At 69.8% G+C, this 26,815-nt stretch overlaps 1 protein-coding gene across 7 annotated transcripts; it reads left to right on the top strand.

Annotated features, from left to right (window-relative positions):
• Positions 1 to 1,084: 1,084 nt before the first annotated feature.
• Positions 1,085 to 26,602, top strand: ARHGEF2 (Rho/Rac guanine nucleotide exchange factor 2). 7 transcript variants are annotated; one of them, XM_066985857.1, is made up of 27 exons: positions 1,085 to 1,187; positions 4,275 to 4,593; positions 4,831 to 4,996; positions 5,396 to 5,501; positions 5,616 to 5,655; positions 6,511 to 6,625; positions 17,726 to 17,876; positions 18,582 to 18,649; positions 18,746 to 18,809; positions 19,077 to 19,206; positions 19,298 to 19,407; positions 19,488 to 19,634; positions 20,221 to 20,471; positions 20,562 to 20,687; positions 20,960 to 21,077; positions 21,185 to 21,442; positions 22,004 to 22,080; positions 22,191 to 22,360; positions 22,528 to 22,595; positions 23,363 to 23,554; positions 23,701 to 23,796; positions 23,901 to 23,968; positions 24,226 to 24,267; positions 24,369 to 24,419; positions 24,490 to 24,906; positions 26,010 to 26,199; positions 26,374 to 26,602. In XM_066985857.1, exons 2-27 carry the CDS (start codon positions 4,301 to 4,303, stop codon positions 26,457 to 26,459), a joined length of 3,600 nt encoding a protein of 1,199 aa, XP_066841958.1. In that variant the 5' UTR covers positions 1,085 to 1,187; positions 4,275 to 4,300; the 3' UTR covers positions 26,460 to 26,602. The 7 variants fall into 7 exon arrangements, with proteins under 7 accessions (XP_066841958.1, XP_066841956.1, XP_066841957.1 ...); XM_066985855.1 differs by lacking the exon at positions 1,085 to 1,187 and having other exon boundaries at positions 4,282 to 4,593; positions 26,052 to 26,199; XM_066985856.1 differs by lacking the exons at positions 1,085 to 1,187; positions 26,010 to 26,199 and having other exon boundaries at positions 4,285 to 4,593; positions 26,374 to 26,507.
• The last annotated feature ends 213 nt before the right edge of the window (positions 26,603 to 26,815 follow it).

Below are 26,815 nucleotides of genomic sequence, written 5' to 3' on the forward strand. Positions count from 1 at the left end.
TGCTCCGATCTGCAGCCCGAGGGATATCGGAGAGGGGTCGGTGCCAAGGGGCAGGCTGAGCACGGAGAGGGGCCCCGGGATGTGCCCGCGCCACGCTCGGGGGGGGCTTTTTTCTTTGTTTTTTTTCCTGCTGAGCTGGCGCTCCGTGCCCCAGCAGCTCCGGGACGGCACGGGCAGAGGCTGCGCGAGCTTTCCGAGCCTCCCGGCCGCTTCTGGCAGACGGGGATTAAACACGCCAGGGCGTTCATGGCTCACGGGTGCCTCTGGAGCAGAAGCAGTTTGTTCCGTCCACGGCTGTGCCGTTTTCCGGGGAATTCCAGCCCTCCCGGGTCCCGCGGGGCAGGGTTTGCCCAAGGGGTCCAGCACCGAGGGACAGCGCGGTGCCGGCAGGGGACGGAGGGCGGTGGGGAGCGGAGGGCGGCGTGGGCAGCGCGGCGTCGCCGCGGGCCTGAGTCACCCTACAAACGAGCCGCCTCCGCCCGCTTATCGCACCCGTGGGTGCCCCGCTCCGCACCCCGAGCCTCCAGCTCAGCCTGGAGCTGGCAGCGCCTTGGGCAGGGCCGGAGAGCCTCGCGGTGCCCAGGGTGGTCCTCGGTGCCCAGGGGAGGGGGGATAAAAGCTTTGGAGGATGGGGAAACTGAGGCACGGGGCGTCGCTCCTTGCCAGGCGCTCTGCCTCGGGGTTGCCCTGCTCCTGCCCGTGGTACAACCCCTCTGCGGTAACTCCCAGCCCCGTGCGCCCCCAGCTCCCGCGGGAAGGACCCTGGGAGCCCCAAAGGAGCAGCCCGGACCCCTGGAGGGCCCCCAAGGCTGCTCCCGGCCCTCGAAAACCGATGGAGCGGGAGGGCAGCTCTGTGGCGAGGGCACCCACAGCCCCGCGCCGAGCCATGGCACGTGGCTGAGAGAGGGGAGGAACGGGAAGCGGAGCCAAACTCAGGGGGGTGCCCCCTGGGAATCCAGGTGCTCCACCGCCAGGCCGCGGAGTATCCGCAGCGGTGCAGGGCAAAGGGTTAACAGGCAAAAGGAGCTGATTTGCCAAGTGGTTCCTGGTTTATTCAGTGTGCGAAAGAGGCAGGGACAGGGGAGGGGAGCGCCGGGTGGGGAGCTGGGAGCAGGGCTGGTACCCGCCCGGCATCGCCCACCGCCACCACCGGGTCCCATGGGGCCACCCCACGGCACCGCCGACAGGTACGTCCCCAGCAGCCCGGGGGGAGCCCCGGGGGGGAAACCGGAGCCGGGGGTGGCACAGGGGCCACCAAACCCCCCTCCTGGGCCCTGTGGCACCCACCCAGCCTCCTGCCACCGGTCCCCTTTGTCCTCCCAGCCCCGTGCTGGTGCCTTCCCCTGCTCTTCGCCCCGTGCCACGGCTGCACCCATGGGAGCGCGGGGACAGGACCCCTGGGTCCCTGCTGCCAGAGCCCCCCCGCGTGGTGCCAGCAGGGTTTGATGCAAAGCTCGATGTCAGGACCTTCGAGCCTGCTGCCTGTCCCTCCGGTCCTCAGTTTCCCCGTCCCACAGCAGTGGCCGGCGTGAGCGTCCCCCGGGCACCCCAGAACAAGGCGCTGGCGGTCGGCGGTCACCGGTGTCAGGGAACGCAGCTCTTCCCAGAGAGAAATCCGCGCTGGCGCCCGTGTCCTTCACCCTCAGGTCCTCAGCCGAGGACGAGCTCCTCTGTGTCCTCGGGGTGGGGATTTGGGGCTGGAGCAGCCGTTGGGAGCAAGCTGGCTTCTTGCTTCCTCCCCTGGGAGCTGTGCCTGTGACCTGGCCCTGGCTGGGTCCAAAGTGCTGGGGGAGATGCCTCGAGGCGCAGACTGGGTGCGCTGTGGCGCGGGATTCCCTCCAGCCCCGCTGGCACTCGAGGCATCCGGGGACACTTCTTGTCCCCAGCACCCCGGGGACGGAGGAGCCGGGTGCGTGCCCAGCCTGGCCGCGTGCCCCGCTGCGATGAGCACTGAGCCGAGGGGCTGGGCGGGGGCAGCCCCCCGAAGCCCCCGTCCCCGATGGGGCAGAGCCTGGACCACTGCCCCGAGGAGCCGACCTCTCGCCGGCGCATCCCGGCACCGAGCAGTAACGGCGCCGTGCCGGTCAGAGGCTGCCCACGGTGTCCCCGTGCCGACGGGGCGCACATGGGGCTGGTCGGGTTCCCAGTGGTGCAAGCGGTGGCAGCCGATGCCGGAGGGTTGCTCTCAGGTGGGATTTCATCCCGTGTCTCCATCGCTTCGGGGGACGCTGCGAGGCTGCGAGGCTCCTCCGGGCTCCTGCCGGCCCCTGCGCAGGAGGCTGGGCTCACGCTGCGAGGTCCCCGGCTGCTTTGTCGCGCTAAAGCAAGAAGTTCTGGGACCTTCTGGGCGCTTTTCTGGGCACCGACAGCTTCACAAAACCCGCCAGGCCATAAATCACCAGGTGGCCTCTGGGTCGAGCCCTGCTCACCGGTGGCAGAAGTGCCAGCAGCGCCGGCCCCCAGCAGGTCCCTCTCGGGACGTGCCCTCGCCGCGGGTGCTGGGGACACTCGCCCCATCCCAGGCTCAGCCTTACACGGGGTGCCTCTGCTAATTGCCGTGTTAATTGCCAGCTGCCGGCACAGCTCGGCAGTGCTCCGGCTCTGCCTGTTCTCGCCACGAGGCTGCGCCAGGAGCAGAGCCCAGGAGCAGCAGTCCTTCGCTATTTCTTGATTCTTCTGTATTTATCAAAGCCGCCCGCTCGGTCAGGTCCTGTCCTGGGCAGACCACGGGGCAGGTAACGGGCAGACACGGAGGGAAGTTTTTTTATCAGCTGACGGCGCTGGGAATGGAAAAACAGGAAAGCGCCTGAGCTCATCCCATTTCCCTGCCTGGCCCAAGCGGGGCTGGCTGGGGGCAGAGCTGCCTGCGGGGCCGGGGCGCAGCGGGGTGAGTCGGGGCTGGGGGCAGTCGTGCAGCCTGGGACCACCCCGGGCCCCCCCATGCCTGTTGCTGTTGGGGTTTTGGGGACCTGGGCAGGGGTGGGTGGCACGGGCTGGAGCGCTGGGCTTAGGGTGCTGGGCTTGGGGTGCTTACAGGGTTTGCAGGCTGGGGGCTGCCCGCACCCAGCTAAAGGGAGCAGGAGAAGGGATTTTTTGTTTAATGGGGTGTAACGTGGGCTAAATGGGCACTGGAGGGGCCAGGCGTGGCAGGGAGCTGGGTTTGGGGGCTGAAAGCTGCTCCCCACCGTGGCCTCTCCTTAAGGGCTGCTCAGCGTGGGCAGCCCGTGGGGTTTTTGGGGTGCCGCAGGGCTCGGCGGCACGGCACAGCCTCCCCGTGGGGCATGGCCAGGGCTTTGTTCCCCCACGGACCGGGCTCCGCGTGCGCAGAACCCGAGGGAAGGAGCGTGTGAGCAGGGCTGCGCGGCTCTGCCTCGGCAGCGGGAGGGTTTGCTCAGGTTTGGGGCACCGAAGGGCCAAAAACCTCCCCGGGGACCCAGCCGATGCCGTGCCCGGTGCCGACGGCTCCGTGACCGTAACGGCGGCAGCACCGCGGGTCCCATCCTGCTGCTGTCCTGGGACCAGCCCCGGCAAACGCGGGGACTGGGTGCTGGTGGTGAATCCCCGTCCCCAAGCACCTGCAAAGCCCCTGAGCGCCTCCTCCCCGGGGAAACAGCTCCCAGGGGAGGCGCTGAGCCCTGCAGCGGTGAAATTTGGGGGGTTTTGAGCCGCAGCAAAGCGTGCGGGTGCACGGGCTGCATCCTGCGGTGGCTGCCAGTGTGGGGGGGGACAACGGCTCAGCCCCCCCGAGTTGAGCCATGGTGGAGAGGAGCTGCTCTCGTCCCAGCCAAATTCCTGGGCGCTTAATGAGTAACCGGCAGCGAGGCGCGCGGCTGCGCCCGGCCTCAGGAGGGTGGTTCTGGCGGCTCCTGCGAGCCAGGGCAAACACAGCCGGGGGCCGTCCAGGGGCACCCGCGCAGCCCCCGGCCGTGTTCGTGCAGGGCTGGGGGCTGGGGGGGGGGGGGGGCGGGATGGGAGCCCTCCCCATCGCTCTGCGGGCTCAGGGGCCCCACATGGTGCTTGGGGCTTGGCAAGGTCAGCGCGGGGGGATGCGGCCGGGACGGGCAGCTCCTCTTTATGGCCACCATCAGCTTTACGGTCTGCTTGGAGCTGTAGGAGAGGCTGTAAAAGCAGCCTGCGGGGGTGCTTGTGGGGTTGGAGGGGCCTGATGGGGTCTGCAGAGCTCAGCTGGGACCACCCCAAGCTCGCCTCATGCCCCCTGCCGGGGCCGAGCCGGCCGCGTCCATCCCTGATGCCTCCGCTCCTCCGTCCCGCAGCGCCCGGCCCCGGCCCTGAGCGCGGCATGGACGGCCCCGACATCTTCCTGGGCCCCTGCGAAGGAGCCCTCTGCGGGGTCCCGGGCCAGAAGCGCCGCTGCATGTCGGCCCTGGAGCCCGTCACTTTGCCCAGCCCCAGATCCGAGGCCAGCTGGGAAGAGGAGGAGGAGGAAGACGAGGATGAAGACCGGTTCCGGGGGGTGCCGCTGCGGCGAGCGTGTGCCCTGCGGACCTCGATGCGCAGCCGGGACCCCTTCCGCCGGCACAGCTGGGAGCCGGGCAAGGAGCTGCGCGGGGTCCCCGGCTACGACCAGCTCAGGTAGCGGTGCCCCCACCCCGTGTCCCCACGCCAGCCCCTGCGCCCCGCGCTCTGGTGGTCAGGATCCTCCGCGTAGCACCCCCGGCACACCCCCTGCCCCGACGCGGCACCGAGCAAGGCTCGCCCCACGGATATGGGGCTGCCGTGGGGCTCAGGGCACCGATGGCGCGGCTGCCCCGGTTCGGTGCCCCCCACCCCGGGGTGCCGCAGCTCAGGGTGCCCCTCTCCCCGCCACAGCGTGAGCCTCAAGGGGCTGAGCCCCGACGACATCGACTCCAGCACGGAGCAGCTGGACGGGCTGGGGAGGCGCCGGCGGGACCCCCGGCGAGCCCCCCTCGTCCACAGCACCGAGTCCCTGCTGTCCCTGGACGAAGAGGATGAGGCCGATCTGCAGCGGGCGCAGGTAGGAGATGCTGCTCCTCTTCCTCCTCCTCCTGCCACCCCGGGGTGCAGCACCCGCCTCCCCCTGCAGCCGGCGGCGCAGGGCTGAGGGCAGGGGACCCCAGGAACCACGGTGGATGGACACAGCCCAGCAGAGCCCCCGCCCCGGGTGCCTTTGCCATCATCCCAGGGCTGGGCTGCGTTATTCTCCGGGGGGAACTTCATTCTGGGGAGGGGGAAATTAAAGGTCCGTGAGCCCGGGGACCGCCCAGCGCATGGGGACCCTGCTGGCCCCACAGAGGGCAGCCACCGCCCCGTGCCCAGGGACTGTGGCAGGGACAGGGGCCGGTGGTCCCGGTGATCCCGGTGGTCCCAGTGATCCTGGTGATCCCGGTGGTGCCGACCCCATGCCTGCTGGCAGGAGGACGCGCGGAGGCTGCAGGTGTGCCGGGCCAGGAGCGCTGGCGGCTGCGCCCTCGCCAAATCCGCGTCCCTCGGCGTCATCGACAGCTTCCCCGCGGCAGTGGGTGAGTGGCAGCGCCCGCGACCCCCCCGGGGACGGGTGGAGGTGTGGGGGCAACGGGACCCGGGCCCATCCCAGCCCCTCCTTTAATTCGGGCCCCGTCTCTTTGCCCTTGCAGAAATTTCCCCCTTCGCCTCCCAGCAGAGCCTGGCCAACGGGTGAGTGTGGGGGCACGAGGGGGCTGCGGTGGGTGCGGGTGATGTCCCCCAGCACCCGGCCCCGATTTTGGGGTGCGAAGGCGCCCCCCCCCCCAAAGCGGCACCGATCCTGCACCCTGCCGGGCTAACGGCCGGTGGGGTCCTGGCACACATCACGGGGGGCACCGGGAGCAGACCCCCCCAGGCCGGTGGGGACGGTGCCCCCCCAGCGCTGTCCCCACCCTGCCTCGAGGCGCTTTGTGCCCGTGGGGCCCCGCGGCCCCAGCGCCTGTCACAGCCCATTCCCGTCCTCATTAGGGCAGCACGCCGGGGGGGTCAGGGCACTGGGGCTGGCGGGGAGCCACGCGGGGACGGGGACAGGGACAGGGACAGGGACGGGGACAGGGATGGGAGGTCAGCTGGGGAGCAGGGGGGTGCGGAGCCTCCCCCCGACCCTGCTGGTTTCGGAGGGGGCATCTCGCCCTCCGCCAAGCGTGGACGGGACCGAGGTTGGCTTTGCTGTGGGAAACACACAAAGGGGCCGCGTTGGTCACCCCAGAACCTTGGGGACGTGCCCGTAGCCATGGGGCTGCCCCGTCCGAACCTCGTGGGGCAGGCGACGCCGCGGCGTGGCCGAGGAGGGGGCGCAGGCACCGTCCCGCGACGCCACCCCGGGGGTCCCCGCGTTGTCCCCGTGCGGGGCCGGCTCGGCGGGGAGCGAACAGAAGGGCTCTGTGCCGGGCCCAGCTGCAGCGGAGCAGCCACCCCGGAGAAGCCGGGGGGCCGCGGCGGCTCGGCTCGCTCCTCCCTACTTCCTGGCCCGCGGACGCCCGGGGACAGAGGGGGATTGTGCGGCTGATCCTGCTCCTCCTGCAGCTTCGGCGCCGGGAGCTGCGGGCAGCTGGCGGCCTCGGGCGAGCCGGGGAGCCGGGAAGAGAGCCCCCTGGGCCGAACCCTCAGCTTCATCAGGAGGATGACGGGGAAGACGAAGGTAGGGGGGAGGAGGTGAAGGGGGGGGCGGGGGGGTGGAGTATCCGTGGCTTGGACCCCTCGAGCCAGGCACTTGAGGCCGCGGGGCAGCGGGGGGGCGCGGGGCGCTCCCCAAAATGCTGAGTCGGGGTCGGGGGTGGGATGGGGGCTCGCTCCGGGCTCTGCAGCTGTGGCGCTGGCCGCTGCCCTTTGGGGATGCCGTGCCTCAGTTTCCCCTTTCTGCTTGATGTCATCCTTGGCTGCTTTCCGGGGTTTGGGGTCCGGAGAGGGGAAAAGCTCCGTGTACGCCCAGCGCAGTGCCTGGGCGAGTCCTGGGGTGCTCGCTCTGTCCCCCCAAGGACCCCTCCAGCTCTTGGTGGGCATCTCGGACATTTCCCCTTCCCCAAAACCCAGCGGGAGGTGAAACAGGAGCGGGGCTGCACTCGTGGAGCTGCGCCAGCGGGGCAGGTACCGGCTCCTGCCCAGGCACCGGGGATGCGGTTTCGGTGCCTGTGCCATCGCCCCCGTCCTGGCCGCCCCCGATGTCCCCAGGGGCCGGCTGGCACCGCCGCCGTGCCGCTGGGCGCGATGGTGACGGGGGACATTGAGGGCCGTGGGTGTGCCCGCAGCACCGCTGCGCCCATGGGCGCAGGGGGGGCCGGTGCAAAGCTGCTCGCCCCTCGCAGCAGCCCGGGCTGCCGGTGGCATCGGCTGCTCCTCGTCCCGGTGTGCCGGGGACACTTCGGTGGCCCGGGGCCGTGCTCTGTGGGCACCCTGGGCGCGCTGCGGGCGGCGGGGCTGGGCCCACGCAGCGGCCGAGGAAATGAGGCTTTTCCTGGTGGCGGGCGCTTGTTTGCGCACCGAGCTCACCGCCCGCGCGCCCTCCCTCGGGCTCCTCCGCTGCATCCGAGCGGTTTCCTGCAGCCGCTCATCCATCTGGGCCGGTTTTCTTCCCACTGCTTTCCAGTAAATCTCCACGAACAGCGACCGGGAGGGTGCAGGGCCCTGGCGGGACCCCCCCCGTGCCTCAGTTTCCCCATTCCCACCCGTAGCAGCAGCGACGGGATCCTAGATCCGTGGTTGAGGCGCCCCGGGGGGGCACGCAGGAGCCCCCCTGCGCCCCTTTTGCTGGAGCTGCTTTTTGGGGGAGGCGTCCCCAGCCCCCGGGGCCGGGATCTCGGGGGAAACTGAGGCACGGCGCTGCACGCAGCACCCGGGGGGCGCTGATGGCTTTTCGCTCTCCTCCCCAACCCTTCTGGGGCCGAACCCCACCCGGTCCCCAGAGGCGCGGGGCTTTGCCGTGACGCGAGGCCGTTAATCCTGCTGTCCCCCCCAGCCCCCCCCGGGCAGAGGATTAGCAGCCAGCTGTGAACATCACCGGGGGGGCCCGGCCGTCCCCATGCCGGCAGCCGCCCGAATCCCCCCTCCTTGGCTCCCTGCGCCCCCCAAACCCCGCAGCCGTCCCCGTTCCGCCCCGCTCGGCAGCTGGCCGCGACGCCGAAAGCGGTTTGAAATCGGCGTTCGGGATTTTTTTTTCTTCTTATTATTTTTTTTTTAAGTTTTATTTTTGGCAGGGAGGGGAGAAAAGGGGCCGCGGCCGCTCGCGCCGGCCTGGCCGAGTTTTGTTGTGAAAGCGCCGCTGCGAGCGGGGAGGGGACGGGGCCGGAGCCCTTCGCGCAGCGATTGCATCAGGCGCTGCACCAGGAGCGGGGCCAAGCTCCCCCCCACACACACACACAGATCGCTCCCCAAACCCCCCCCAAAAGGGCTGCCGGTGCCCTTACACCCCCCCAGCCTGCTCCTAAGGGACTTTCCCAGCAGGTGGATGGGAAGCCCTGGCTTTCCCAGAAGGGGAAGGTGAGGCTCGGCAAAGGGAAGGGGTTTGGTGGCGCTTTTGCACCGGTCCCAATGCCTTTGGGGGCACGTCCCTGCCTGGGGGGGTGACACGTCCCTGCCTGGGGGGGTGACACGTCCCTGCCTGGGGGGGTGACATCCCCACCAGCCACTTGCATGACCCAGGGTGATGGGGATGCAGCGGGGGTGTGAGGCAGAGCCACCCCCAGGGGGACAGTGGGGACATCGCAGGTGTCGGGGTTGCATTTGGGAGCGGGCAGAGCCCCTCCGCCTCCTGCGTGCCCCCATGGGGACAAAGGGAAACGCAGGGGGCTTTGTCCCAGCCCCCCCCCCCCCCCCCCCCCCGTGCTGGGGCTGTTGGCAGTGGGCGCTGCGGGGTGTCCCCCTGGGTCACTGCAGCAGGAGGGTGCTGGTGGCCGAGGGGGGGAACAAAATCAGGTGGCGGCGACGGAGCCGCTGCTGTGGCCGCAGGGGGACAGGGGTCCCTCGGGACACCACGGGGACAGGAGGGGGGGGCTCCACAGGACGTCGGTGCCACCACGAAGGGGGAAATCTGAAAGAGGGGACCCCGAGGGGTCCCCGTGCGGCATCCGGGGGTCGGCCGGAGGGGGCCACTCGGGGTTTGGGGAAGCCAGGCGCGGGTCGGGCCACGGCCGTCGAGAGCGGCGAGGCGGCGGAGGGGAGGGACGGCGCTGAGCTATTTCAGGAAGGAAAAATAATCAGGCGCCGGGGCCGGGCTCGCCGCTGCCCGCGGGCCTGGCTCTGCCTCTTGCCGCGGAGCTGCAGCCATGTACGGCCGTCCTGCCGCGAGGGTGAGGCACAGCGGGGGGCTCGGGGCGGCGGGGGGCTCGGGGCGGCTCCGGGGACCCAGATAGGAAAGCCCCCGACGCCATGGGGCTGGATCCGGCTGGTGGTGATGGTTTGGGGGGCACGGGGAAGGCTGGGGGGCACGGCGATGGCTGGGGGGCACGGCGATGGTTGGGGGGCACGGCAATGGTGGGGGGGCACGGCGATGGCTGGGGGGCACGGCAAGGGGTGGCCCCCCTCTGGAGCAGGACCACGCAGCTGCGATGCCACGGGGGCTTCGTCCCCGCTGCGGCGATGCCCGGCTGTGGTTTCGGCGTGGGGATGGTGGCGACCTCGCTGGGCACCCCGTGGTTACAGGGGGGGTCCCCGCTCTGCCACCCCATCTCCCCCCTTCCCGGCTTCTTTACGGCTCCGTCCCGCTCGGCTGCCGCTTCCCCCTCGCCACGCGGGGCCCTCTCCCCCCACGTGATGCTCGCGGCGCCGCGGGGCTTTCCAGCGCCCGGATCCGGCCTGGCTGCACCGGGATGGGGGGGGGGGGGTGGGTTTGGGGGTGCTGAGCCCTCCCATGCACCATCGGAGCCTCCCCACCGGCCACATCCTGCCCTGTTGGGGAGATGAGGGGAAGCCCGGTGCTCCCCTGGGTAGCCGGCCGCCCCTTCGCCGTTTCCTTCCGTCGGTTTTCGGGGCTCCGTAGGGGAGGCGCGGTGCGGAGGCCGGGGCTGAGGCAGGGTCCGGACGGAGGCCAGCTCCGCGCACCGTGGGGACGGGGTGAAAGCAGGCTGAGATTTGGGGAATTTGCCAGCAAACGCCAGCACGAACGCCGCCGCCCCGACGCTGCCCAGGGGGGGGAAGCAGAAGCAGGCTCCGGCCGGAGGGCTTTGCCCTGGAGGAGGAAATGAGAAATTCGGAACCGGGCTGGAGGTTAAAGGAGGCCCGCGGCCTCCCCACGCCCGGGTGCTTTTCGGCGGCACGAGGCCCGGGTGGCCTCGCCGCCGCCTGGCGCGGGTTTTGTGCTGCTCCCCGGCGAAGAGATTTCATCCAAGCCCGGCCTTGGCAGCAGGAGGCTGCCGGGAGCGAGCCCGCCCGGGGGGAAACGTCTGCAGCTGCCTCGACAAAGCGCTGAAGGACGGGGCGGTTAATTACCAGAGCGGTTAATCAAGAGCGAGGCCGTCACTCGCCGTCCAGGAGCGCTGAAGTTTGGGCTCCGTTTCCCAGCGGCGGCCGCCCCGCTCCACCTCCCAGCTCCTCTGCCCTGGCCGCCGGCAGGGAGCAGGATGCGGCCGGGTTCGCTCCCTGCAGGCATCGCCCCCCGGAACTCAGGACCAGGATTCGGGAGCAGGCGAGGCCCTGGGGAAGCTTTTCCCCCGCTGCGAGGCCGTCGCACGGGGCCAGGCGGCCCCTCGGCCTCGGGAAACAATCCCCCTCTGTTGGTGCCGCGGAGGAAACCCCTGTTTACATGGCCTCGCCGTGGGGGAAAGCAAAGCTTTTCTTTGCTCCCTTGCTGGGAACATTTTCCCCTGGAGCTGAGCGAGGGCAGCGCGCGGCGGCTCGAGCACAAACGTTTGTCCCCCACGCCCACCCAGGCTCGGAAGGGACGTGGTGGGGGTGGTGGCACCCCCCCGGCTGGCTCCAGCACCGGTGTTTGATATTTTTTTTTGGTTACTGATTAAGCCAAAAGCCGCTGGCGCTGCCTTACGGCTCGAGGCACGGCCTCCGCTCCTCCTGGCGAGCGTCGAGTGCCACCGGCTGGGATGTGCCGGCGAGGGGCCGCTTGTTTGCACGGCGTGCCCCCAGGGGACAGCGGGGGGGGCTGAGTGCCCAAAAATCCTCCGGGAGGATTTTGGAAAGCAGAGGGGCACAAAGTTAACCCGAAACTGCACCAAGTGCCCGGCCAGAGTGAGCAGCGCCCGGTGGAAAGCGCCACCGCTCGCCTGCTTTAACCCCTTGGGGCCGCGGTGCCCGGCACAGCCGAGCATTTTCTGGCCCCACGGGGAGCGTGGCACCGGTCCCCGGCTCCATCTGCGGCTCGGGGCCGTCCCCGTGCCTCCCATCCCGGTGCCTCCCATCCTGGTGCCTCCCATCCCCGTGCCTCCTTCGCCCCGGGAAACGCGGCCGCCTTATCTCCGGGGCAGAGCTGTGCAAATCCCGGGGGAGCTGCACAAATCCCCGGGGAGCTGCACAGATCCCGGCTTCCCCGCGCGGCCAGTTAATGTTCAACCAGGCCGGGAGCTCTGCACCCGCGTCGCCCCTCCGAGGGGGGGACGATTTCCACGGGGATAAAGTGTCCCTGGCGGGCGGCAAGGTCCCGGCAGCGAGCCGGGGTTGGGGGTCTCCAGAAATGCCCCAAACGAGCCCCGTGCCCCCCCCGCCTCCAGGCTCGGCAGCACCCCAGAGCTGCGTCGGGTCAGCTTCTCCCGCTGGGGCCCTTTCTGAAGTTGGCGTTTTAAGGGGAAAAAGCAGAATTTCCCCCAAATGCGTCCTCAGTCGGACTTCCTGAACCCTTGGCACCGGTGCGCATCGCCGCCCTGTGTGCCAGTGGTGCTCGGCGGGACCCGGCTCCTGCCGAAACCCTGCCGAAAGCCGGGGGGGGGGATGAGATGTGTGCCTCGGCCGTGAGCTGGTTTTGGGGCTGTGACTCCCCCCAGAAGTCACGGCCGCAGGAATGAAGGCGTGGGAGCTGCGCCCCCGGATTTTGGGGCATTTCTCCCTCGGGGAGCGCGCGGCCAGCCTGGCTGGAACCGGGCACCAGGGGCTTCGTCATGGCGTATCGGAACAGACCCACAAGGACCGTTGGGTCCAACACCTCGATTCCTGTAAGACCACCCCAAAACGCTGGGCTCGGTGCCCCCGTGAGCTTTTCCGTCCCACTTTGGGCCCCCAGGCTGAGCCAAAGGCTCCGGCGTTGCCCAGCGAGGGCGCGGGACGCAGCGGCTGCAGCCCCCGGAGCTGTGGGACTGCCCGCACGGAGGGCCGGAGCTGGGCAGGGGAAACTGAGGCACGAGAGCTGAGCCCGGCCAAGCCCCGGGGCACCGCTCCGGAGTGACTCCGGGGTGACTCCGCTTAGCACCGCCACCACCCCCTATCCAAGTGCGGGCGCTCCGGGGGACCCCCGGCTCTTAACAAAGACCCCGGGGTGGGGGGGGGCTCCACGAGGCCGGCACCGGCGGGGCCCTCCCCGCCGCGGGGCCGCCCCCCGGGGGGGAGGAGCCCGGTGGGGGCCGGAGGCCGCCACCGGGGGGGGGGGCGAGGCCGGGCCGGGCCGGGAGGCTCCCGGCCATGTCCCGCATCGAGGCGCTGGCCCGGGCGAGGAGCGAGCGGAGCAAGGAGGGCGCCGCCAAGGTTTGGGGGGGGGGAGTCCGGGGGGGGTGGGTTTGGGGAAGGGGGCGGGGGTGGGATTTGGGTTCTCAGCTCAGGTCGGTGCCCCCCCCCCCCCCCCCGGCTGGGGGCTCCCGGAGGTTGGCTCTGCCCTTCCCCGCCCAGCTGCGGGGAGGAGGAGGAGGAGGAGGGGGGGGGGGGGAAGTTTCGAGCTCCGCTGCTGTGCGCGGGGGGAGCCCAGGAGCCTGCCCGGGTGAGTCGGGTGCTGGGGGGGGGCTCCGGGGTGCGGTGCCCGGGGGGGGTGGGTTTGGGGGGGGGGGGAAGGCTTTGTGCCCCGCGTGGGGTTGGGATGCGCGGGGAGCCCCCAGATCCTGCCCCGGTGCGCGGCGTGGGGAGGGGGAACAATGAGCCCCCCCCACTGCACCGACACACCGGGGGGGGGGGGGGGCAGCTCCAACACGCCCCCCCCCCCCCCCGAACCCCCCCCCCCAACCTCGGGGGCCCCGTTTTGGCGGCGTGGAAAGCTCCGGACCCCGGCCGCATTGTGCGCGCCGCGGCGGAGACAAAGCCCGGCGGGGGGGGGGGGGGGGGGAAGGTTCCCGGGGGGGGAAACTGAGGCACAAGGCGCCGGCCCCCCCCCCCCCCCCGGGAACGCTGGGGGGGGGGACGGGGACACAGCAGGGCTCCGGAGCGCGTTTGGCAATCGCTGGCGTGGCGAAACGGTGGCTGGGGGGGGGCACCGGGGGGGGCAGCTGGTGCCTGGGCTTGGCAGGGCTTTGTGTGCCTGGGGGGGGGCCAAGCGAGCGTGCGAGGCTCCGCTCCCCCCCCCCCCCGTCCCCGTGCCTCGGTTTACCCCCATGCAAAATATTTTGGGGGGGGGGGGGGGGGGCGGTTTTTGGGGAGCTCCCCAGGGCGCGTGGCGGGGACGGGGGGACGGGGGGGGGGGGCGAGCTCCGAGGTGGCCAGGGCTGAGTTTCGCCAGGTCTTTTCGGTCACCCCCGGGGGGGTCCCGGCAATAGGTGGGGGGGGGCTCATCCCCGGGGGGCTCATCCCTGGAGGTTTCATCCCCCCCCAAAAAAAAAGGCGTTCTCCAGGGTCCGGTGTTCGGGGGGGAAGTGGTTGTTGGTTCCTGCGCACGCAGGCACGGGGGTGTCGGGGGGGGGGGGGGAGCGGTTTCTGTTTAAAAGCAGTTTCTTCAAAGCCCGCCTGGCCCCACCCGGGGCCACCGGTGCCCCCCACACCCCCCCCCGTGACGGATCCCAGGCGCTTGGAGAGCAGCCACCGGCCCCGGCTGGGCGCCGCTCGCGGGCTGCTGCCGCCAGCTGTCACCCCCCGAGGAACTGGGGGGGCTGGGGGGGGACCCCGAGGAGCTGGGGGGGCTGGGGGGGGACCCCGAGGGGCTGGGGGGGCTGGGGGGGCTGGGGGGGGGGGGGCAGCACCCAGCCATGGGCCCCCCTCCGCTTTGGCTGGGGTGCGCCAGGTGGGATGCGCAGCCTGGTGGGGACCCCCCCCCGGTGGCAGGACCCCTACTTTTGGGGTGACTCCCAGCAGAGCAGCCCCCCCCCCCCCCATGCTGCTGTGCCCCGAGTCCCCAAAATGGAGGGGGGGGGGGGTCCCGCACCGGGTCCGAGCCCCCTCCCCAAAATAAAACCCCGCAGCTTCGCTCCCAGCCGGGAAACCTGAGACGGCTGCGCCCCGGGGGGGGGGGCGAATTTGGGGCCGTAACGGGGCTTTTGTGCGCAGGGCCGGGAGGAAGGGGCTGGGGGGGGGGACGGGGGGGGGCCTTGGGACCCCTCCCTCTGAGCCGGAGCTGCCGGAGGTCTCGGAGCGGTTTGGGCCCCGTGCGGCTCGGAGGCATCTTTTGTTGCAGCGCCGGGAAGAAGCCGGCTTTGTTCGGCGTACGGGGGGGGACAGACACGGCCCCCCCCCAGGACGAGGCCGACGCGGCCCCGAGCCACGCTTCGCAGTGCTTCGCTTCTCCTCCTGCTTCGCTTTCCGGGGGCTGTTTTGTCCCGTCCCGCCTCAGGAAGGCGACTTTGGGGGACTTCTCCCCGGGACGGCGGCGGGGGGGGGTCGGGGGGGGGGCTGCAGCTGGGGACCCCCTCCCCGTCCCCCTTCATTTTGGGGCGGGTCGGTGGTCCCCAAATGTGCGTCCTTCGGGGCGGGGGGCCGCGGCTCTCAGCACCCGTCCCCTGGTGAGGAGGAGGAGGAGAAGCTGCGCCGAGCCGCGAAACGTGGCCGGGGGGCTGCTCGGCGTGGGGGGTTTGGGGGGGGGGGGGCTTTTTTTTTTTTTTTGGCATCTTTGGGGCAAAAAAGGCAGGGGCGGAGGCAGCCGGGGTTGTCAGCGCGCTGAAGCCTCTCCCGCGCCTCCCCCGGTCTGGTCGGGAGTCACCAAGCTCCGGAGGCGGCCGCGGGCGCGTTCTCGCGCAGGAGGAGCAGCGAGCTATCTTGGGCCGAGCCCGCTTCGTGCCAGCACCAATACGCCCGCCGTGGGCGTTGCACCGCCGGCGCTGCCCTAAAAAAAAAACCCCAAAGCTCCGCTCGGAGCACAGCGACTTCCCACCCGCCACCTCCCCGGGGGGGGGGTTTTGGTGGCCGGGCACCCTCGGAAACTCGGGCCCGGAGGCGTCCGAGCGCGTCCCTTTGTTCCGACGCCCGGCTCCTCCCAGCTTCCCTGCCCGTGGGGGGGCTGCCGCCCCCGTCCCGCTGGGGTTTTGGTGCTGTGCCGGTCCCAAACGCGGCCTCGGCGTCCGGGGTTTCGGCTGCCCGCTGGGTTCGGGGTCAGGCGGAAGGGAGCTGGGGCTGGGCGCGTTTGGGGGCGTCCGAAATTCGGCCGTGGGATGCGCCCGTGCTGCTCAGCCCCGGGGCGGTGGCGGGTGGTGGCCTCTGTTTTCCTCCCCCCGAGTTATTTATAGCCACGTGCTCGCATCCGGCCGCCTCCGACGTCCCCGGGGTGGGGACCCCCCTGCTGCAATGGGGCATCCCCTCTGGGGAAGGGCGCAGCCCCCCCAGCCCCATCCTGCCGCCCCCAACCCCGCTGTGGGCACCCCAAAATGAGCCCCCGGCCGGATGCCTCTTGCTGTCCCCGCCGTGCCAGCCCCTGTTGGCACCGCACCGGGACCGGGACAGGGACAGGGACCCTCTGTGTTCCCCTGCGGCGCCCTGCACAAAGGCTCCGTTCATCCCTCGTGGGGCCGCCAGCACTGGGCGCACCCCCTGCCCCGCTGCGGGTTTGGGGCCGCTGCCCCCAAATCTCCCCTCTTTTACCCCAGCGCAGTCGGCGTAAGGTAAAGAAAAAAAAAAACCAGCGCTCGACCCCCAAAATACCGCCAGGGCATCCGGGAGCGATGGTTTTAGGGCTGTGCCCGGCGCTTGGCCCCGGCCACGTGGACCCCGCGGGGTCACGCCATGACCCCGCTGCCCGTGGGGGTCCCGGGATCCGGCTGCGGGGCCGGGGGCGCAGCCGGAGCCGGTGCTGGGGAGCAGCCCCGGCGTCACGCTGGGGTAACGGCCCGGGGACGGCGGCGGCAGGAAGAGAAATCGCCTCCCTCCTTTGTCTCCCGGCTGTTTTGTTTCCTGCGGTTGGGGCCGGGAGGCAGGAACTGCGGGGCCTTTCCTCCCCGGCCTGCGCCGAGCCGCCTTCGCTTTAAAGAAGGAGGAAGAAAAAAAAAAAAACAAGTGAAAAGCCAAACAAACAACAACAAAAACCAACACAACGGGGCCGGGAACAATCGCGGCACAGAGCGCGGGGCAGATGCTGCGGCCGCGGGCGCCGCTCCCTCCCAGCCGGGGGCTGCGGGGCCGGGATGTGCTGCTGCTCCTGCGCCCCCTTCCCGGAGGAAAGGGACCCGGAGAGACCCCTCTGCGGGGAGCGGGTGAGCACCGAAGCCCCCCCCCGGGCTCCCTCGCTGGCTCTGGACTAACCACGGCCCCCCCCCGGTGCCACATGGGAGCAGGGGCCGCGTCCTCGCCACATCCTCTAACGGTCCCCAGGGAGGGGATGGGGATGTTCTGCCCGTGCCTCCGGTCCTCCTCGCCTCCCTCCCGTCCCGCTCAGCCTGCCTCGTCCCGGGGGGGTCTTTGCCTCTTGGTGTCCCCCCCCCAGTCTCAGGGAGCCTCCTGTGTGCGCACCGCGTCCGCCGTCAGCACCTCTCCGTCGGGACGGCTGCGCTGGTTGTGGGGAGGAGGTGTCTGTGGGGTACGGACCCCCTGCTTCTCACCCCCCCACCACCCCCCCGGTGCCAGCTCGGCTTCACAAATCTGCTGCCCCCCACGTTTTGGGGGGCCGGCTCGGCCAGGGCGCGCTTCGCGGGCACCCCGGTGCCAGGCACGGCCGGGGCTGGGCGCGCACAAAGCCGGCTCTGTGCCGGCACGGCCGGGCTGCCGGGGAGCAGCGCCTCCCTGCCCGGGGGGGGGGGACCGAGGTGGGGGCGTCGTGGGGGGCACCCTGCGGCCCCCCGCACGCTTGGGGCCGGGGCGGCCTGCAGGAGCTGCTCAGGAAGCCACCAGCTCCCTTCCCTTTTTCGAGAGACCAAAACCGCGGCAACCCGCGGGCGGCCGCCGTGGCACCGGGGTCCCCCGGGCAGGACCCCGCTGCCGTCCCCGCAGAGCAGGAGGGGCACGAGTGGCCTCCGAAGCCCCGTTTTGGGGCTAAACGGTGAAAACGCACACTTTGGCTAAAGGGTGAGGACGTGCAGGGCTGCCCATCGCCACTGCGGCTCCCCGGCGATGCTCCGCGACCCCGTGGGCGCGGGGAAGCGGCCCCCCGCCCGCCGCGGCCCCCGCCGCTCATCCCCATTGGGGCTGGCAACTGCGGTGATGGGTGGGGGGGGGACGTGTGCTGGGGCGGGGGGGATTTCTCCCGCAGCCTCACGGTTGTCATGGTTATCGGATGATGGGAAGCACGGGAGAGCCGAGCGAGCGGGGTGGCTTTTCGGCACCCGCCTGCTCCCCGCCGGGGCTGCGGCAGCGCCCGGCAATGGGGGACCCCGCGGGGCGGGGGGCGGCGGGGGAAAACGGGGTCCCGCGTCTCCCCCCGGCCACCAGCCGCAGCCCGAGGGAGCGGGGGGCTGCTGCGCCCGCGGGGGGTGCCGGGCGCCCGCCGTGCCGCAGCCCCGTCACGCGCCCGCCGCGTCTCTCCGGGCAGAGCAAGGAGAAGGAGAAGATGAAGGAGGGCAAGGAGAAGGACGCGCGCTACACCAACGGCCACCTCTTCACCACCATCACCGTCTCGGGGATGACCATGTGCTTCGCCTGCAACAAGAGCATCACGGCCAAGGAGGCTCTCATCTGCCCCAGTGAGTGCCCGGGCGCCCGCGTGGGGCTGCGGGGTTCGGTGGGCGTGCGGGACTGCCCGTCCGGTGGCCCCCAGTCCAGCTGTCGGGGCTCGTGCTGGGATCTGCGGGTCGGGCAGCGTGCCCGCGGTTGCTGCCGCCTCCTCTGCGCCGCAGGACGGGGCAGGCTGCCGGCTCGGTGTCTATTTTGGGGCTGCTCGATCGTGGTGTGGGGGTGCGGGGCTGCGGGGGGGGGTTCCTCCCAGGGCAGGCAGAGCCCCGCAGACCCCACTCCAAGCCTGGCGGTGCCCTAGGGTGTGGGCACGGGATGCAGAGAGGCAACGGGTGCCGACCCTGGCGAGAAAATCCCGCTCCTGGGCATGCCCAACATCGTTCCCCTGCCCTTCGGGGTGCGCGGGGGGACTCCTGGGCACCCCAGGGTGCCTCATCCTGCTGGGTGCTGAGGGCTCTGGCTTGGGGGCGCCGCGGGGGCTCAGCTGCTGCCAGCAGCTGCGGTTCCTCGCTCCGGCCACCTCTGCCCGGCAGCAGCTGGCGGGGGCCGAGCGGGTCCCCAGGCCCCCGCTGCAGCTGCGCCCATCGCTCCCGGGACGAGCGCCGGGGGGGCTCCCCATAGCCGGGGAGGGGGGGGGGGAAAGCTCGGGGGAGCAAAGAGGGAGCCCCCCCCCCGGCCTTTTGGGTGCTGCGCCTCCATCTCGCCCCGTCCCGCAGCTTGCAATGTCACCATCCACAACCGCTGCAAGGACACGCTGCCCAACTGCACCAAGGTCAAGCAGAAGGTGAGCACCCACCCGGTGGGGGCACCCGGTGGGGGGGGGGGGGGGGACGCGGATGGGGGACGCCGGTGACGCCTCTGCTTCCCCCCCCCCCCGCAGCAACAGAAAGCGGCGCTGCTGAAGAACAGCTCGGCGCTGCAGTCGGTCTCGCTGCGCAACAAGAGTGAGTGGGGGGACGTGACGTGTCCTGGGGGCGGGAGGCGGGGGGGGGACACGCGGGGACAGCCCCTCCCCGCCAGCTCCGGGCCACCCCGATCCCGTTCCCAGCTCTGGGGACACCCCCAGGGCGCAATGGGGGCGTGGGGACACGCGGGGGGGCCCGATACGGGGGTGTCCCCGGGGCGGTGGGGGTGCTGCGTGCAGGATGGGGGGGGTGGGAGCAGCTTGGGGCCGGGGGGGGGGTGCTGAGCCCCCGTGTCCCCCCCCGCAGCCGCCATCCGGGAGCGCCCCAACTCAGCCATCTACCCCTCGGAGAGCTTCCGCCAGACGCTGCTGGGCCCCCGCCGCGGCCGCCCGTCGCTCTCCCTCTCCAAAAGCGTCTCCACCACCAACATCGCGGGGTAAGCGGGGCGAAAAGGGGGCCGGGGGGGCTCGGGGGGGGGGCGTCCCCGGGGCGTCACCTCCCTGCCACGTCCCCCCCCCCCGCCCCAGGACGTTGAACGATGAGTCTCCGCTGGGGATACGGCGCATCCTGTCCCAGTCCACCGACTCCCTCAACATGCGCAACCGCACGCTGTCCGTGGAGTCGCTCATCGACGAAGGTGGGGACCCGACAGGGGGGCACGGGCGACATGGGGCCCCCCCGGTGCCACCCCCCCACTTATGCCCCCTGCCCGCACAGGCCCCGACGTGATCCTCAACCAGCTGCTGAGCGACTTCGAGACGGACGAGAAGGATTTCGAGGCGGACTCGTGGAGCCTGGCCGTGGACAACAGCTTCCTGCAGCAGCACAAGATGGACGTGATGAAGCGCCAGGACGTCATCTACGGTGAGCGGGGACAGGGCACGGGGACAAACCGGGGCTCTGGGGATGGGGAGGGGGTTCCAGAGCCTGGAACCCCCCCGGGGTGGGCAGAGACGCGGGGCTGGGGAGGCAGAGGTGGGAGATTTGGGGACAGAGCGGGGGACACGGGCTGTGTGGCGACACGGGGATGGGGACGCAGAGCTGGGGACGTGGGGACAGGTCGGAGGTGTGGGGATGGGGACGCAGAGCTGGGGGAAGCTGGCCGGGGGTGGGGGGACACAAGTACAGGGTGAGGGCCAGAGACAGGTCAGAGATGCAGGGATGAGGGCACAGGGACAGGGAAAGGGATGCGAGGGTCGGTCAGACACGCGAGGGATGCAGAAACAGGGGCGGTGGGGGCACGGCAGGGGACCCAGGTAGGTGTCAGAGGTGTGGGAAGGGGGGTGCGGAGGTGGGGACGCAGGGACAAAGCAGGGGACACGGGGACAGGCCGGGGACGCAGGGACAAGGCTGGGGAGATGGGGGCAGAGCGGGGGGCACTGGGAGGCAGCGGGGGGCACCGGGACGCCGCGGCTCTGCTCCCTCTCACCCCCTCGCCGCCCCACGGCAGAGCTGATCCAGACGGAGATCCACCACGTGCGCACGCTGAAGATCATGGGCAGCGTGTTCCGCAGGGCCATGCTGGAGGAGCTGCAGCTGGACCCGGGCACGGTGCAGAAAATCTTCCCCTGCGTGGACGAGCTCAGCCAGATCCACGAGCGCTTCCTGGCGCAGCTCCTGGAGCGCCGCCGCGACTCGCTGGCCCAGGACAGCAACAAGAACTTCGTCATCAACCGCCTGGGGGACATCCTCGTGGGCCAGGTGGGGCGGTGCTGGGGGGTCCCCTGGGGCTGGGTGGTGCTGCCGGGGGGGCTCAGCCCGCTGAGGTGCCCCCCCTCTGCGCCCCCCCAGTTCTCGGGCAGCAGCGCGGAGCAGCTGAAGAAAGCCTACTCGGAGTTCTGCAGCAGGCACACCAAGGCGGTGAAGGAGTACAAGGACCTGCTCGCCCGCGACAAGCGCTTCCAGCACTTCGTCCGGGTGAGGGCGCGTCCCCACGCGGCTGCCGGGGCACAGGGTCACCCCTGGGGCGCCGGGGACAGGGTGCAGGGGACCCCCCCCCCACTGGCTCTGGGCTCCATGCCCGGGGAGAAGCGGTGGGGACGGGTAGGAGAGCCGGTCGCCTTCCCTCCACCACCTCCGTGCCTCAGTTTCCCTCACTCTCCAGTGCCTGCACTGTGGTGGTGAGCCCCTGGGGGGCTGGATGCAGCTCACGGGGTGCCCCCCCCCCGTTGCCTTTTCCCCCCCCCCAGAGGATGGCACGGTCCCCGCTGCTCCGGCGCCACGGGGTGCCCGAGTGCATCCTGCTGGTCACGCAGAGGATCACCAAGTACCCGGTGCTCATCGAGCGCATCCTGAAAAACTCCAAAGGTACCAGGCTTGGGGGGGGGGATGGGGATGTGCAGCGGGATCTGCGTGCGTGGTGCGAGGCGGGGGGGGGGGGCTCCATCCCTGACCTCGTCCCTCCTGCGTCCCAGACAACGAGAGCGATTCCGCGGACCTGTCCCGAGCGCTGACGCTGGTGAAGGAGCTGATCTCGGCCGTCAACGAGGAGGTGCACGCCTGCGAGATGAACGCGCGGCTCTGGGACGTGTACCGGCGCGTGGACGGGCGCGCCAAGGCGCCGCTGCAGTGGGAGAGCCGTGCCGGCCTCTTCGGCAGGGACGAGCTGCTGCGGCGCAAGCTGGTGCACAGCGGCTGCATGCTCTGGAAGACGGCGGCCGGGCGCTTCAAAGGTGCTGCAGCGGGGCGCTGGGGGGGCGCACAGGGGGACGGGGGATGCTCGGGGAGGTGGTGTCAGGGGATGGGGGGTGTTGGGGGAGCAGGGTGCAAGGGGATGGGGATGGGATGGGGGCGGGGTGCAAGGGGATGGAGGTGCTGGGGGACCTGGGGTGCCAGGGGGTGGGGGACCAGGGGGTGGGGGACCAGGGGGTGGGGGTGCTGGGGACCCAGGGGGTCAGAGGATGGGGGACCAGGGGGTGGGGGTGCTGGGGAGCAGGGTGCCAGGGGATGGAGGTACCAGGGGATGGGGGTGCCTGGGGAGTGGGGTGCTGGGGAAAGGGGCAGCGGGGGAGGGAAGTGACGCAGGACGGGGATGCTGGGGGAGCAGGGTGCCAGGGGAGGGGGTACCAGGGGACGGGGTTGCTGGGGGAGCAGGGTGCCGGGGTGCTGGAAGCCAACCCTGGGAGTAGCCGTGGCTCTAACAGTGCCCCGGGGGGGGGGGGGTCACACTGCGGTGCCAGCTACAGCCGTGCCCCCACCCCAACACCCCGCATCCTCCCTGCTCTTCCTCGCAGACGTCCTCGTGCTGCTGATGACGGACGTCCTCATTTTCCTGCAAGAGAAGGACCAGAAGTACACCTTCCCCATGCTGGTGAGCCGCGGCAGCCCCCCTTACGCCCCCTCCCCAGACCCCCCCCCCGCCCACAGCAGGACCGCTGGCACCCCATGGGACGGTGACAGCGTGCCCTGCCCCCCCCGCAGGACAAGCCGGCCGTCATCTCGCTGCAAAACCTGATCGTGCGGGACATCGCCAACCAGGAGAAGGGCATGTTCCTGATCAGCGCCGCGCCGCCCGAGATGTACGAGGTGCACGCCGCCTCCCGCGACGACCGCAACAACTGGATGAAGCTCATCCAGCAGGCGGTCAGCCTGTGAGTGCCGCCCCCGGGCTTGGGGGGGGTTCCCGTGGCTGTGGGGTGCGCAGCGGGGCCGGGATGGGGTGACTGTGCCGGGAGCCGTGGCAGGATGCGGCCTCTGGGGGGGCGGAGGGGGTGCGGTGGGTTTGGGGGAGATGCTCTGACCCCCCCTGCCCTTGCAGCTGCCCCAGCCGCCAGGACTTCCCGCTGATTGAGACGGAGATCGAGGCGTCCCTGCGCAAGCTGAAAGGTGGGGGCGGTGGTGGTGGCATGTCCCCGTGTCCCCACGGCCCCATATCCCCATGCCTGTGTCCCCACGTCCTGGTGTCCCCATATCCCCATTCCCATGTCCCCACATCCTTGTGTCCACATGTCCTGGTGTCCCCGTGTCCCCACATCCCAGTGTCCCCATGTCCTCATATCCCCATCCCTGTGTCCCCATGTCCTCATATCCCCATCTCCGTGTCCCCTTGTCCCCATATTCCCATCCCTGTGTCCCCATCCTCATGTCCCCACGTCCCTGTGTCCCCACGTCCTGCTGTCCCCACATCCCAGTGTCCCCATGTCCCCACATCCTTGTGTCCCCATGTCCTGGTGTCCCCGTGTCCACATCCCTGTGTCCCCATGTCCCCACATCCCCATCCCTGTGTCCCCATGTCCTCATATCCCCATCTCCGTGTCCCCATGTCCTCATATCCCCATCTCCGTGTCCCCTTGTCCCCATATTCCCATCCCTGTGTCCCCTTGTCCCCATATTCCCATCCCTGTGTCCCCATCCTCATGTCCCCACGTCCCTGTGGCCCCAAATCCCCATATCCCCATCCCTATGTCCCCATGTCCCGGTGTCCCCATATCCCCATCCATGTGTCACCATCCTCGTGTCACCATGTCCCGGTGTCCCTGTGTCCCCATCCCTGTGTCCCCACGTCCTGGTGTCCCCATATCCCCATCCGCACGTCCCCACGTCCCCATGTCCCCATCCCCACGTCCCCCCCCTTACCCCCTCGTGCCCCGCAGACCGCATCCTGCAGCACGACCGGAAGATCGCGGCGCTGCTGGAGGAGAAGGTCGGGCTCTTCGCCGACATGCTGGCGCTGACGAGCGGCTGCGAGGAGCCCTCGCCCACCCTGGCCCCGCGCGCCCTCTTCCGCTCCGACTCGAGCGAGGGCTCGCGGGGCGAGCGCCTGATGCACGACGCCATCCGGGAAGGTGCGAGGGGCGGGGGGGGGGAACCCAGCCCCGCAGCCCCCCGAGGACCCCCCCCCGGTGCCTGGGGTCGCGATGCTGCAGATGGGGGGAAACTGAGGCACGGGGGGGGAGGTCCCCGCGGGCGCTCACGGCGCGTGTCCCCGCAGTGGAGTGCCTGAAGGAGATGTTGGCGGGCGCCGGGCGCGAGCGGGACCAGGACCACCTCGCCGAGGCCGAGAGCTGTCCCAGCCCCGGCGCGAGCAGTAAGCGGGGGGCAGCCCGGGAGTGGGGAGGGGGGGGGGCTGCTCCAGCCCCGGGACCCCCCCACTCCTCCCCGCCCATCCTCACCCCCTCTCTGTCCCCGCAGACGGTGACGCCGGCAGCTTCAACGGCGCCCCGGAGTTCTGCAGGGCGGACTCGGACGCCGGGCAGCGGGTGAGCGCGGGGGGGGTGTCCCCACACTGGGGGGGTGTCCCCACACCGGGGGGGGTGTCCCCACACCGGGGAGGTGCCCCCACACCGGAGGGGGTGTCCCCACACGGGGGGGGTGTCCCCACACTGGGGAGGTGTCCCCACACGGGGGGGTGTCCCCGCACCGGGGGGGTGTCCCCACACCGGGGGGGTGTCCCCACACCGGTGGGGTGTCCCTGCACCGGGATCACCCCGGGGTGACCGCTCTGCTCCTCCCGCAGGACGGGAACGGCAACCAGCTCCTGCAGCGGGCACCCCAGGAGGTAAGGAAGGGGGGGGGGGGGGGGAGACCCCACGGTGCGAGCGTGCCTCAGTTTCCCCCCCCCCAACCCCCGCGTTGGCTGAGCGCTCCCTCTGCCCGCAGGAGGTGAACCAGCGGCTCATGAACCTCTACGCCCTGCTGCACGGCCTCCAGGTGGGCGCACGGGGACGGGGCTCGGGGGGGGGCAGGATGGGGACCATCCGCCTGACCCCCCCCCCCGCAGGCGGTGGTGAGCCAGCAGGACACGCTGCTGGAGCTGCGGCTGCAGGAGGGCGCCGAGCGGCGCGAGAAGCCACCGGCGGCGGCACCGCCGTCGTCGACCGAAACGGCTCGGCCGGGCGAGAGACCCAGCTCGGAGCTGGCGCTGCTGCAGCGGCAGCACGCCCTGCTGCAGGAGGAGCTGGCCCGCTGCCGGCAGCTGTGCCACGAGCGGGCGCAGGAGGCGGCGGGGCTGGAGGGGCGGCTGCGGGGCAGCGAGCAGGAGCGCGCGCGGCTGGAGCGGGAGCGGGACGAGGCGCAGCGGCAGCTGGCGGCCCTGCGCCAGGAGGCGGGCGGCGCGCGAGGACGCCGCGGCACCGACCCGCGCCGCAGGAGCTTGCCGGCGGGAGACGCGCTCTATCTCAGCTTCACCCCCCCGCAGGTAAGGGCCGGGGGCTTTTCTTCGTGTGTTTAATTTGATTTAAGCGGGTCGGTCGATTGTCTGGGGGCGCGGTGCTCGCGCAGGGCACGAGTGCGCCGGTGGCACGCTCCAGCTCAGCTTCACCCCCCCGCAGATAGGGGAAGGGACTTTTTTATTATTTTATTTATTTTTTATTTAATTATTTATTTATTTTTTTATTTCATTTATTTTATCTATTTATTTATTTATTTATTATTTTTATTTTATTTACTGGGGGGGTGGAACGCACGCATGGCACGAGTGTGCCAGTGACACGCTCCATATCAGCTTCACCCCCCCGCAGATAGGGGAAGGGACTTTTTTATTATTTTATTTATTTTCTATTTATTTATTATTTTTATTTATTTATTTATTATTTATTTATTTATTTTTATTTTATTTATTGGGGGGTGGCACGCACGCATGGCACAAGTGTGCCGGTGACACGCTCCATCTCAGCTTCACCCCCCTGCAGATAGGGGAAGGGACTTTTTTTATTATTGTATTTATTTTTTATTTATTTTTTATGTTATTTATTTTTTATGTTATTTAATTTTTATTTATTTTTTTATTTTTATTTATTATTTATTTTTATTTTATTTATTGATTTATCTGGGGGGTGGCGCTCACGCATGGCACGGGTGTGCCAGCGACGCGCTCTCTCTCTGCTTCACCTCCCCTCAGGTAAGGGAAGGGACTTTTTTATTATCTTTTATTAATTTATTTATTATTTTATTTATTTATTTGGGGGGTGGAGCTCACGCATGGCACAAGTGTGCCGGCAGCGCGCTCTATCTCAGCTTCACCCCCCGCTGGTAAGGGAAGGGATTTTGTTATTATTTTATTTCTTTATTATTTTATTTCTTTATTTAATTTAATTTATTATTTTATTTATTTTTTATTTATTTATTTATTTATTTTTTATTTATTATTTTATTTATTTATTATTTTATTTATTGATTTATTTGGGGGGTGGCGCTCACGCATGCCACGAGTGTGCCCGGCCTCACCCCGCAGGGGTCCGGGGGCTTGCAGCTGACACCCCCCCCCCTCCCTGTGTCCCCCCCCAACCACGTCCCCCGCAGCACCTGAGCCACGGCAGCAGCCCCCCCGGCCTCTCCTTCCAGCACCACCACGCTTTCGCCACGTGCCCCCGGGACGAGCTGGATTACCGGGGCGAGCCCCCCCGGCTGCGGGAGGGCGAGGACGCGCTGGAGGCGCTGCTGGAGGACGAGGGCTTGGGCAGCCGCCGCTCCCCCCCCGCCAGCCCCCGAGGTGGGTCCGGATTCGGCCCCCCCGGTGCTATGGGGAGGGGGCGAATTTCACCTTGGGGGGGGGGGCGGGCAGGGATATCCCGCGGGGCGGGAATTTGGCTCAAGGGTCCCATCCTGAGCGGGGCTGGGGGGTGCTGACGGCGTGGTGCCCCCCCCCCCCCCCCGTTCCCCGCAGATTTCCTGAGGATGCAAGACATTCCCGAGGAGGTGGAGAGCAGCCAGGAGCTGAAGGAGGGCGACGGGGGCTCCTCGGACAGTTAGGGACCGGCTCCCGGCCCCCTGCCCCCCCCCCAAACCCCCCCCACCCCCCCCAGAGCAGCCCCCCAAGGAGATGTGGGGGGGGCAGCATCCAGCTGCTGGGGGGGTGGAGGGAGGCTGGGGGGGGGGGGGTAGCGAGTCCAGGCCCCCCCCCCCTTTTGGGGAGCTGCTCATCCCACAGGAGCCTTATGGGTCAACGGGGTTTGGGGTCGTCTTCCCCACCCCATCCTACAAGCCTGGGGGGGGGGGGGCAGTGGTTTGGGGCCGACATCCCCCCCCCCCCTGATTAATTTATTTATTTTGTCTTATTGGGGTGGGAGGAGGCAGCTGGCGGGGGGGCAGGGTTGGGGCTGGGGGCT

Source organism: Anser cygnoides, chromosome 33 (genome assembly GCF_040182565.1).
Source record: "Anser cygnoides isolate HZ-2024a breed goose chromosome 33, Taihu_goose_T2T_genome, whole genome shotgun sequence".
NCBI lineage: Eukaryota > Metazoa > Chordata > Aves > Anseriformes > Anatidae > Anser > Anser cygnoides.

What these genes read in the sequence shown, in the direction of transcription:
- ARHGEF2 (XM_066985857.1), top strand. Translation starts at nt 4,301, where the DNA reads ATGGACGGCCCCGACATCTTCCTGGGCCCCTGCGAAGGAGCCCTCTGC. An exon ending in CAGCAGAGCCTGGCCAACGG is followed by an intron (nt 5,656 to 6,510) that starts GTGAGTGTGGGG and finishes CTCCTCCTGCAG; the next exon opens with CTTCGGCGCCGGGAGCTGCG. An exon ending in GGTCTCGCTGCGCAACAAGA is followed by an intron (nt 18,810 to 19,076) that starts GTGAGTGGGGGG and finishes CCCCCCCCGCAG; the next exon opens with CCGCCATCCGGGAGCGCCCC.